General features: G+C 44.6%; 1 protein-coding gene across 1 annotated transcript in view; it reads right to left on the reverse strand.

Annotated features, from left to right (window-relative positions):
• Window positions 1-12,387, reverse strand: part of LOC106653324 (malate dehydrogenase, mitochondrial-like) — a 52,715-nt gene that overhangs the window by 33,159 nt on the left and 7,169 nt on the right. Inside the window, exons 3-5 of the mRNA XM_014372728.2 lie at window positions 11,948-12,205; window positions 11,354-11,516; window positions 8,447-8,649 (exon numbers count right to left, since the gene is read on the reverse strand). Coding sequence (XP_014228214.1) covers window positions 8,447-8,649; window positions 11,354-11,516; window positions 11,948-12,205 — 624 coding nt within the window. The remainder of the gene's footprint in view (window positions 1-8,446; window positions 8,650-11,353; window positions 11,517-11,947; window positions 12,206-12,387) is intronic.

Consider the following 12,387-nt stretch of genomic DNA (forward strand, 5'->3'; position numbering starts at 1 on the left):
AGCTGTATCTCAGCGAATCTTGCGAATTTTTAACTTCTGAAACCAGCGTTGGAAAGGTGAGAAAAAAACCTATCAGATAGTTTCATGCAATTTTTTCCATAGTTGATTCTGCGTAGCCATTTCCTGGAAGAAACTAATACACTTTTCGATTTTTCAATTTTTCGTAATGTCGTTTTTTGGGATAAAGTTGTATTTTTCTGCATTAAAAAAATTTCAAAGTGTATACTAATTTATACCATTGGATTCGTCATAAAAAATCCTAAATTTTGGTGGTGTCAAAAATTTTTTTAGATTTTTTTTGTTCATTTGCCACTCGCTCGAAAATGAACTTTGCGGAATTTGCGAAAAAGAACGATCGAAAAAGTGTATTTTTTTGAATGAAATTGCGCTCCTAGGTCATAACTGACTACGGCATTCGATTTTGCAGACAAAAACACATAAGAAAATGTATTGTCAAGACTATTTTTACACTTTAAACAGAGTTTGAAATAAATCGAATGATAGCCCGATTTCGCTTCTTTTTTGGAGCACGTTTTTGAACTTCAAAAATCCATCGACACCATCTAAAATCATTTTTTTGGGTTCTAGTTTACAGGAAAATTCATTTTAAACCTCAAACTTTCTGATTCCGATGGATCCCCCGAGATATAAAAAATTTTAGAAAAAGTGGACCACCCTAATGTACATATGTCCCATGAATGGACCCAAAAAATCAATGTGAATGCGCGACCACGCTTTTTCCGGCCACGGCCAAGGAGTTAAGTTGACTTTACCTGGATTTTTTTGTTTTTCGGCGCAAATTGTACAATTTTTTACACAACGTTCGATGTCGTAATCGATACCCGGCCACCATACGTAAGAACGGGCAAACATTTTAATTTTCACAACGCCCATATGTGACGTATGCAACTCGTTTAAGATGGTTGATCTAAGACTTTCGGGAATAATAATTTTATATCCTAAGAATAAACAATCATCTTCTGAATTTATTTCGTTTCGTTTTGAAGCGAATGGTTTTAAGTCGTCCGATAATGTCGTAGGCCAACCAGCTTTTACATACAGTAGCACTTTTTCCATGTGCGCCAAGAGATTTGAAAATAAACATAGTTTACTCGTGCACATAAAGACAGTACACGAGGGTCACAGGAAATGTGCATGCGACAAAAAATTTGGACAAAAATTGTATTTGCGCTGCTATCAAAAAGTAGTCCATCAAAGTCGCAAAGATTTTGCATGCGACCAGTGCGAGAAGAAATTTACACGAAAATCGCATTTGCTCTTACATCTAAGAACAGTCCATCAGGGTCGCAAAGATTTTGCATGCGACCAGTGCGAGAAGAAATTTGCACGAAAATCAGAAGTGTTGAATCACCAAAGGACAATCCACGAGGGCCGAAAAGACTACATATGCCATAAATGCGAGAAGAAGTTTGGACAGAAATCAAATTTGCTCTTCCACATAAGAACAATCCACGAAGATCGCAAAGATTTTACATGTGACAAATGCGAGAAGAAGTTTGGACAAACATCGCATTTGCTCTTCCACATAAGAACAATCCACGAAGGCCTAAAAGACTATACATGCCATAAATGCGAGAAGAAGTTTGGACAAAAATCAAATTTGCTTCTGCACCAAAAAACAGTCCACGAAGGTTGCAAAGATTACGCTTGTGGCAATTGCGAGAAGAAATTTGGAACAAAAGGGTATTTGCTCCTTCACCAAAGGTTAGTACACGAGGGGCGGAAAGATTTTGTATGTGATAAGTGTGAGAAGAAATTTGGGCACAAACCGCATTTGCTCATCCACCAGAAAACAATACATGATGGTCGCAAAGATTATGCATGCGAAAAGTGCGAGAGGAAATGTGGAAGTAAATCAGAGTTGTTGAGACACCAAAAGATAGTCCATGAAGGTCGGAAAGACTACTCATGCGACAAGTGCGACAAGAAATTCGGAGAAAAGTATAAATTGATGAAACACAAAAAGATAGTCCATGATGGTTGCAAAGATTACGCATGTGACAAATGTGATAAGAAATTTGGGGATAACGGAAATTTAAGAAGACACCAGAATGCAGTCCACGAAGGTCACAAAGACTAGGCATGTAATACGTGAGAGAAAAAATTTGGACAATAATCTCAGTTTCTCGTGCACCAAAGGAAAATACAAGAAAGTTTCACAGGTTAAGCAAACGACATTTGCCAGAAGAGATAATGATTGACAATTTTAAATATTTATAGATTTTTATACATGTTTTTTTCTAAAATTTGAATAAAAATTGTACCGAATCGATTGTGATTTACGTGAACTTCGCGTGCTCTTAACTATCATTACACCTTTGCTCATGGTTGTGTTTTATTTTTGGCTACTTGATGATACTACGATCCGCCGAGAGTTTTTTTCGTGTCTTGTTTGGAACTGGATTTTTGATAAACCTCAATAATATCACAATCCTGAATTGTCCAAATTGCACTATTGAAAGATTTGGATAAACTTACTGAATTACTGATTATTTCTTTGAAACCTAAGAAAGATGTGATCGATGATAAAATAAATTTTTACTGAAAAAACCAACTTTATAATTTAATTTAAATAAAACAATCTTTTTTACGTTTCTTCAAAATTAGTAAAAGCGCTCGTAATTTGTTTTCCTTGCCTTAGTTTTTTTATCAATCCAAAATCTTACATTAATGATTTTCGAATTGCGTGAGAGACAAATGAAAGTTTGCGTGGGGGCGGCTTTTTTTCTAATCCGCCACTGTGTCTAGCGCACAAGTCAGCTTTTAAACGTGCGAAGTGTAATCGTCCGCATACATATTGAGGCGCATCTCGTCCGGAAAGCGCCTTTCCCACTCCATTTTTATTTGAGAATATAACTGCAGATTCTCGAATGAAAAAAAAGTTGGTGCGATAAGTACAGGGTGTACTTTTTTACGTTACACGCGTAATGCTATTCGCGGAGCAATATGCGAAGTATGTAACATAACTGTGCGGCTCGGGCGCGCGCGCGTTACGTTATTATTTCTATGAATCTTCACGCGCGCGCTGCAGCTATGGATCCGGTTCTATATACATGCATAAATTTTAATTTATGCATGTGCAGCAGGCGTGAGAGAGTATATGTAATAAATTTTTGTGCGAGTGCCGAGGCGCTGTTAAAATTTAAAGTTCTGCAGCAGAAGTGCGCAGCAAAGGCGGCGGCACATCGCTGCGTCGTCGTCGTCGTCGATACAATATTGTATACCTATGGGCAGAGACGCAACTCGTTTCGAAGGCCAAACCTTGTAAAATGCAAAATGAACCGCGCGGTGCATATGGATGCGCAGTTGTGGAACCGACCGAGACACAGACCGGCGTTCCTTCTGCGTGTGCATGCATTTTAAAGCTTTTTTCGCATTATTATGCGCAAAAGGTAAAGGAGGACAGGATTCTTTTGGTGAATTTTCTGAAAAATCCATCCGACTCGAGCATTAAAGGCAGAGCGTATTAAAACGACGCTGGTTTACGTATTGCAGAGCTTTTATTACGTCGTGCAAGGAGCGAGAGAGAATCGACCGATATAGAGATAAAGGAGTCGATGCGCGAAAGTAAAATTTAGAGCTGGCCAGCGATGGACCGCTATTACTGCTACGGTGCACTAGTGGCGCGCGGAGCTATCCTAGTTACTAGATACTACTACTGGCCGCGCGGCACTGAAGAGAATGAGAAGAAAGTGGGAAGTAATGAAAGTAACGATGTAGAAAGTAATCAGGCAAGTAGTCTAGTTTGTTCGATAAGTGTCTGTCTGCTGTGTGTGTACATATGCACTAATCATACTCGACGATGTTTTTAGAGAGTAAAAATGTGTGTTGCTACTGCTGCTGCTGCTGCTGCTGTATAACGCGGACTGCATATAAGCATATAGAACGCATATACACATAAATATTTATAAAATATAGCGTAGCCACTGCTGCCGGCCGCTGCATACTACATACTGGAGTTCTGCGCTCGCTGGCAGATATTTTGATTGACGAGCGAGTTTTTTCCACCTGCCCCAATAATTTGCCAAAGTCCGACGTAGCCAATACGTATACCCGCGTATACACGCGTTCGCGAGCACGTGCACCAGGTAATTTATATAATTTAGCCATTACTTACGCTTATGAGGAATTTTAAATGTCTATGATGTATACACATACACACACACACACACACACTCATACACGAATTGCATGACAGCTGTATTACGTGTGTATATGAGTGCAAATAAAATAATGTATCGTGCGGTGCAGCTCCGTCGGTGCAAAGCTACGTATCTACCTACCTATGTATATAGCTGTATACGCGCCGCGCAGTGCGCGCGATTATGGGAAACGAATTCTTCGTTCGACGCATCGGGGATTCCGCCGCACGGTATTATATATATAGGAAAAATCTTGGTTACAATGCCTGGTAGTAATAATACTCGGTACTCTGTAATAACGCATGGATAATGAGATCGCGCCACACGGAATAATAATTGCTTGAAAAACAAGAGCTGCTGCTGCTGTGGAACGGTGCAAGCTGCTGCCACGGCTGTATGGAGAAAGAGAGAGAGAGAGAGAGAGAGAGAGAGCGCGCAAACGATGGCTGCAGTCGGTGCAGCAGTAACTGCGTATATATATCTAATACATTTGATTTTTCTAGCGATGCGGTAGCGGTGGCATACTATGCACTATACAGCAATACGCTCGCAGGCTTGCTTGCGCTGTACTGCTGCTGCTCCTCGTATTATCTACAAATGAGATGATAGGGCGTGGAGAAATGATCTTATAAATCGAAAAGGAGGAAGCCACGTCCTTGCCGTGCGCGCTGCGCTGCGGCTGCTGCACTGTGAAATGGCTGTATACGTGTAATCGCGGTGCTGCATACAGACTCGATCTATTACGCGAAGAATACACGCGCGTCAAGTAGTGGTAGCAGTGCGGTGCGCCGTCTGCCTGCCTGCCGCGCCGAGCTTTGCTGCCTGGCACTGCCACTGCACGCGCGCGAGCACGTGTAACGTAATGAGCTGCACCGGAGCCGACAATTGTAGATGTACTTTTCTCCTAGAATGAGTTTGCTGCTGCTGCTGCTGCTGCTGCTGGCGTACACGCAAAGAGATCCATCGTGTGTGCAGAAAGGAGAGCGCGAGGAGAGGCAAGGAGAGACGGCGAAAGAGTTCAAGGTCTCATTAGACCCTCTCTTCGCTTAGATCTTTCTCTCTCTCTCCTTCTCTCTAGCCGCACGTATATATAAATGTATGTATATTCCTTTATAAATCAGTGTATAAGAAGAAGAGCAGCTGTAGCTGTAGCCGCTGCTGCAGCCGCATCAACATCAGCTCTTGCGCAGCGAGCAATATACATATAGATGTGAGTACATCATGCGAATAGCGTAGAATGCGGAAGACTCGCTGCTCTCGCGCCGTGCACGCAACTATACTAGTGGCATGGGCCGGTTTTCCAGTCCTATATGCTGCTGCTCTGCACACACGCGTGTACACACACACACACACTTAAACTGCATATATACGCAGCAGCATCTAGTGTCCATACGTCCGATGACGACGCAGTGAGCAGTCAGCCTCTCCGCGCAGCAGATCTGCTCGAGGATCGTATACAAAGCTCGAGTCGCTTCCCCGTATATAACACGCATGTAACATGCGCTATAGCGTATAAGTGCATTTGGTCAAATGAAACTGATCCTGCTGCTGCTGCGAGATGAAAAGAGAGGATAGCTGCAACGCAATCATAAAACCGCGAGATAGAGAGAGAGAGAGATGCGCGTCTTATAAACAGCCCCCCCTGACGATTGTATATATAGCGGAGAGGATCAACATGGTATATGGAAGACTATTCCATTGCTATGCTGCGATCGTGTCTCTCTGTCTGTCTGTGTAGTGCATCTTATATACTCCTATGTAGGATCGTATGCTTGCACGCGCGCCCGCGCGCGATGACAGACGCTTCACGCTCGGTGTGATCCAACGCACGCGAGCCCGGGGATTGACACTTTGACGCGCGCGCGAGAGAAGAGAGTAAGTCGCGAGGCGCATGGAAAAGCCGCGCGGTATTATATAACCCGCAACGAACCGACCGACCGAGACATTTGGACGCATATTATTACATATCGCAGTTGTATGGTATGTATAACGAAGCGATTCACCCGAGGAAATACGCATGGAATTTTTGTCAAATCGTGTACTCGCGGTGTATCAGGCAAGTGAAATAAGAATCACTTCATCGTGACGTATGGTTGTGCACGAGCACAGCTGATATCTCCTTCCTTGTGTCATGCAAGCTAACTCCATCGACTCCTTCGTAAGAGGCTAATTCGATTAATTATTCGATCAAAAATCAATTTACAATCTATACACCGCTATTACTTACTATATCGAGCGTAGAAAAAAGCCCCCTAACGACTAACAAGATCGTCGTCGCGTTATAGCTGTTACCTTCTTCCCTCGTGTCTCGGTAGCTTCCATGCAGCACTTTCTTTTAATCGTGCAAGTTTTTAACGAAACTCTCGTGCGCGCGATACAGTTTCACTACTTTTATGTTTTACCTTATGAACATCTCAATGCTGCGCTCTTAACACAAATGGACGTTTTTTCCTGTATATAAATTTTTCTCTCTCTTTTTTTTTTACTCCAGTTGCTGCTGCTCTCGCTGTTCGAATCATCCGTGAAGTTTCTTTTCTAGTAAAACAAGCTTGCATTTTCACCGACTGTGAGCTGCTGCACAACACTGCTCGAACGAGGAAGAGAAAAGATGAGACATATTTTCAAACGACACGAGTGCACCGGCCGTGTACTCTCGCTCGTGTGTATAACGCGCGCAATACGCGACGTTGCTTAGACGTTGTAGCGGTTCTGGACTTTTTTATTTTTATCGACGGACTATCGCGGGCACCACCCGTTGCAGCGACTTTTTAAAAAATATTTTCAAGCTCCCATTGTTGAGGCAGAACAGGCGCGCGATTGGGCCAGAGAACGCCCAAAGAATCTGTAAGAATCAGAAATAATACACATTGCTCCGATTACGTAAGGTTTTGTAATTTAATCAAGCGAATGCGCACAGCTGAGAGCGGGTGCATGCTATGCGCGTACATGCTCGACGGGCTCAACGTAACCAGTTAGAATTTTCATCATAATTTACGCTGATTAAACGAAATTCGCATAGCATGCGGAAACACGAATTTACAAGAGACTATTTACCAGACTTATATGTATTTGTTTGCGCGACTTACGTTTGTGTAAGTATAGCAGTAAACATCGTCGTAGTTGGACACAATAGTCGCGCGAAAGCAGAGAGACATGGACAGACAAGACAGGACAAAAATCGATTGTATAATGCAATGCGGCGTATACCGTATACACACAAACACACACAGAGCGTTATAAAGGCATAAAAAAAAGATCGAAACACAATGCGCGATTAACCTACTTAAAGGACTCTTGCGTCTCTCGTGTCGTTGCAAGCGCGCGCGACTCTGACTACGCAGCAGTGCTTCGTTTCTTCTGGTTGTCGCCTTGGTAATGCTGAAGAGCGCTGCAACGCGGCTGTTCGGGGCAGATCTCGCTCGAAACTTTTCCGTATCCCAGCGCTAAGCCCTTTGGCCGGAGGAAAGAGAGCGATAAATAAAATCACACATGTGTATTATGCAATGTTGCGAAATTTCCCTGCCTCCCTCCCCCCTGTAAGAGTACGCTTGTATCCCGGAGACAGACCCGCTTCTTTTCTCCCAAATTGTATAAACCGCGCGCATTGAAAGCTAATATTCGCGTTGGCGCGCGCGCGCACGACTCTCGTCGCACACCGTATACACGAGCGTCGTCGTCGATCGAGCGCGCACGCTTTGTTTTGTCAATTGTGAATCGGCGGATATTTCTTCACGAGGCGAGCTTTTTCGGACCTTTCGGCGCTTATATAGCGAAACTCGATGGAGCGTGCCACGCGCGTATATAGCGTTATATCGAGCGCACGCATTCAAATTATATACCGTAAGAAAAATGCAATTACATTCGAGTCACGTTTTTTTTTCTCTCTCTTTTTTTTCGCAAGAATTAAGAGAAATAAAAATAATGCTCGCGCATCAAAAAGGTACATTAAAGCGACTGGCCAACGAGCGCGAGCAACTTGTTCTTTCTTAATTAAAGAGCCCATCATAGCTCTTCATATTACGAGCCCTTTATCAACTTTGAGAATCTCTTTGAAGTTTCGGTAAGAATGAAAAATGCAAGAGAAGAACCAGTCCCGAGTTCCCACGCGTCAATTTCTTGAAAAGGTTCCTCTTTCTCGACGCGGATAAAATATAAGGCGAGCGAGCGAGCCAAGCGAAGGAACATAATCATAACAAAAGGCGCTAATTGAGAGAAGTAGAAAAAACTCGCCACGAGTCAGTGCTGCGCGACGCATTGTGCGAGTGTGTATGCAAGCCCCTTACCTCGCCAACTTTGATATCCCTCCTAATGAGAGGAATGGCCTCCTCGAGCTGCTGACACTCGTCAGCGCTGACTTTTGGCAGTCCCAGGTGACGTTGAATTCCGTTCGGGCCTAGTCGAAGCGGTGCGCCGCAGTAATTAAGTCCCGGTATGAGGCACGAACGCACGAAGGCGCACTCGACCACACCTGCTTCGTCCTTCATGGCTGTAAAGGTAAATTTTTTTGTTTCTTTTAGTATTTTTTTTTTTTATTTTCTTATTAAATTAACATTTTATGTCAATGTGGCCATGGCTACACGTCGCTATGTGGATAAGAGAACGTGGGTGGAATTGGACAGGACGCACGAAAATTGATCGGGGCTATCGATCGCGCTACGCTGGCTGCTCAAGTAAGCGTTCGTGACGTTTCGAACACGCGACCGAGGAGAATCAACGAATATAGTGGATTTTTCATCGTTCGAAGCAAGGTATTTTTCGTGTACGCGAGGAATCGCCAATTTGGTCGCAGGAGTGGACACGGCTGCATTTGCAATTTGGAATTTCGGAGGCGCACTCTCGAGCACGATAAAAACACTCGTAATATGTAAATGTCGAGCGCCGTGACACAATGTCGAATTTTTGTGACAATCGAAACGTCAATCAATGACGAAACTGCGCGGCATTTGTGAAATTTAATTGTACGATAGGCGCCGTTTGGCGCAATTTCATAAATTTTACAGTAGCTACAGCTCTACAGCAGCCAGGCTCCGCTCAGACGCTCAGACGATTATTCGTGTCGTACACATCGAGCGCGCCGCGGTATTTCCCAAAATCGTCACGATCGCGCGTCAAGCCCGCAGCAGCTGACGGTACAACGACTTCTCGTCAGGCTCGAATAAAGAAAAAATGTAATCGACTGCGAAATCGCAGCCCAAATATCAAGTCGCATGAGCAATAATCAGCAGCAGCGGCATATCTAGTCGAGGCATCTCTCGAGATTTTAACGAGTGAAGTGTAGCGGTGCGATAATCTCCCCCAAATCCATCCAATTAGGCACAGCTCGGTAGCGGCCCATATATTTGCGAAGAAGAAAAAAAAAGTCGCTGTAACATATATTCCGAACAAATCTCCTCGCCTCACGTGAACACACATGTGCACCGCCGCCGCGCATACAACGTGTGGATGTTTATACGAGTTTGTATATAAACACGAATCACGAAATATCCTCGCGATTGCACGGCCCTTATGATTGCCTTCTCTCTCTCTCTCTCTCTCTTGCGCGCGCAGGCTATATACTTTTGAGCGCGCGCACGCGTCCCGCAGTTACATATTATACACGAGAGTCTTTGGTGAATTCGATGCAATCGATGCAGGTCACATCGCGAGGTTCTCTCTGCTCGCTCTGAAATAAGCGAAAAAAAAAAAAAACAAGGCCTCGTTGGAAATTTGTGCAGATTTCGACACACACACTCGTCGTCGGCGAGGCCGACCCGCACGAGAGAAACGGTAACTCGGGGATCGGGTATATAGGCAGCAGTTAGATATCGCACAAAGTTGTCTGCAGCACGTATTACACAGCAGCAGCAGCAGCAGCAGTCCAAACTATCGAGGAGCAGCAGCAGCAGCAAAGATTTCGGTACGTCCGTGCAACTGCCGTGTGTTATGGGACTCTATGCATATGCATACATACTGCGGTAGCGCATGTTCGACGCGACTAATAGAATAATTGAATCACGAAGTGCGCAGCCCTTCGCCCGAGAGGCCCCCCGAACTGCACTTCATCGCTCGCGCGCGCGCACGGGCTGCTGCTGCTGCTTCAGATACTGTCTCCGCGCGAGCGAGCACAAGCGAGAGAGAGAGAGAATTTTCCAAAGTCCTCCCGCAACCGTTTGAAAAATCAACGACGCTGTTCTCACGCTTTCTCTCCGTTATAATCTGCAGTTGGCGGCTGTGCTGTGCTCGCCTGCGCGCGCGCGCGCGAGCAAGCCTTATGTACATATGCCCCACGAATCTCGAGCTGCGGTGCACTATGACTGACTTTTGCCCTTTATGGTGCACCTCTGTGCAGCAGGCAGGCTACGAGCTATGACAAGCGACGGTGCAGCAGTGCGCGCGGACTACGACGACGACGACATCGAATTTTGACGATAGAGAGATTGGCACTTTTCCGTGTACACCAGAGACTTACGTATCCCGTGCGCCCCGGCAGTGGTGTATGCAGAGAGATACTCCTACCGACAAGCCTAATGCCCTCTTATGAAACGTCGACGCGATATGACTTGCAGTCTTTTCTCCGGTTATTTTTGAAAAACCATTTTTTATCACTTCGTGTAAGAACCATATAGCCGAGAGACGGAGCGAGAGCCCGAGCCAAGAAATTGACTCTCATTTGTTTGAAAATTACTGTCAACGCATAAGCGAGCGCGCGCGCGCGCGCCGTGTGCGTTGACTCTGCCGATCGAATTATCGATTGCGCACGGACAAATTGTGGCTTTTTTTTTGTATCCACGGCGATCGTTATAAATCAGCCGAAGCTATTTAACAAAATTCTCGGCCGCTCGTTTGAATAATGTATTTCGAGCGTGTAGACTCGATCACATTCTCCGCGCTCTCGAGTGCGAAACGTCGTACCTCGCGACGATGACAGACGAAAAAAAACAACAACGACGACAAAAAAAAACAACAAAGAGGAGAGAAGAATTTGCAGTGGTAATCCTTGACAGTGCATAAATACGCACTCTTGCGCTTATACTCGCTCGAGTCTCCATCGCACTCGCGAGAGAGAGAGAGAGAGAGAGAGAACGAGGGTGGGTGGAGAATATGCGTGCGCGTGTTTATAGTATATAGAGAAAGAGAAAACGAGTTGTCTCTCGCGTGCGGGCGAGTACGTATACACATATAACTACTCCAGACACATTGCATCGACTGACCTTTGCAAAGCGAGACGCAAAATTTAGCCGCCGCGAAGCCAGCGCACATCGGCCACGAGTACGGCTCCGTCGTCGTCGGGCTCGAGGCGCCTTCTCCGCATTTCTCGGCTGCGACCTTCTCGTCTGCCCTTTTCATCGCGTTTCTTAATCTGTACAGCTCCTCCTATATTGTACAATGATAAAGTGTCATGATAGCCAATAACACGTACTCCCGCGGTATAAGAAATTTTATACGTGCACATTATGCATGTATATAGTGTGTATATAATATGTACAAGCGTGCAGGCACCGAGACACGAGCGCTTTGCAGAATCGATATTTTACGAGGCTTTGTACATATAAGCTTCGCACATATATGTGCATATATATAGACGCGAAGAGCCGATCGGAAATTTCGTAACCGCTTGATTTATCATTATACATGTGCAATTTCACCAATCATTTGGGCGGTACACGACATTGTAGGAGTATTTTCACTCTTAGGCACGGTAATTAATCGGCATAGATCACTCCTTAGTTTTAGCCGAGAAAAATAGCGTACATAGTCTCGCGACCCATTGTTTTTTTCTTACTTGCGCAAAAATATATGCTCACCGGGGAAAAAGTGGCAGCGGGCGTTGTTAACGAAAACAGTGGCACCGCAGTTTGTGGACAGCCACCCCCGACTATCGGCACGTTCACCGAGTTCGGGTCGATGCCCAGCCTCTGGGCGGCAAAACTACTGGCTTGCGTGGAAAAATAATTCAGCACTCCGAAGAGACGATCGTTCTCGAATCGGCCATCCCTCTTGTAGCGTTCGAACAGCATAGGTAGTAAACTGTTGACCGAACGTGCCACCAATGCGACGAATGCCTAGAAAATACAATTATACATCAATTAATCGTTACTAATCTATTGAATAGTACAAGTAAATCAACTTTTCGCATTATTTACACAGTATATTGCTGTGTAAATATTTTTAAGATTGAAAATGACATATAGAGGACAATTGCGAAAAAAATTGAATTATAGCCCATACAGGTATAACGAGCAAA

This window comes from Trichogramma pretiosum, unplaced genomic scaffold (assembly GCF_000599845.2).
Source record: "Trichogramma pretiosum strain Unisexual culture from Peru unplaced genomic scaffold, Tpre_2.0 scaffold1, whole genome shotgun sequence".
Taxonomy (NCBI): Eukaryota; Metazoa; Arthropoda; class Insecta; order Hymenoptera; family Trichogrammatidae; genus Trichogramma; species Trichogramma pretiosum.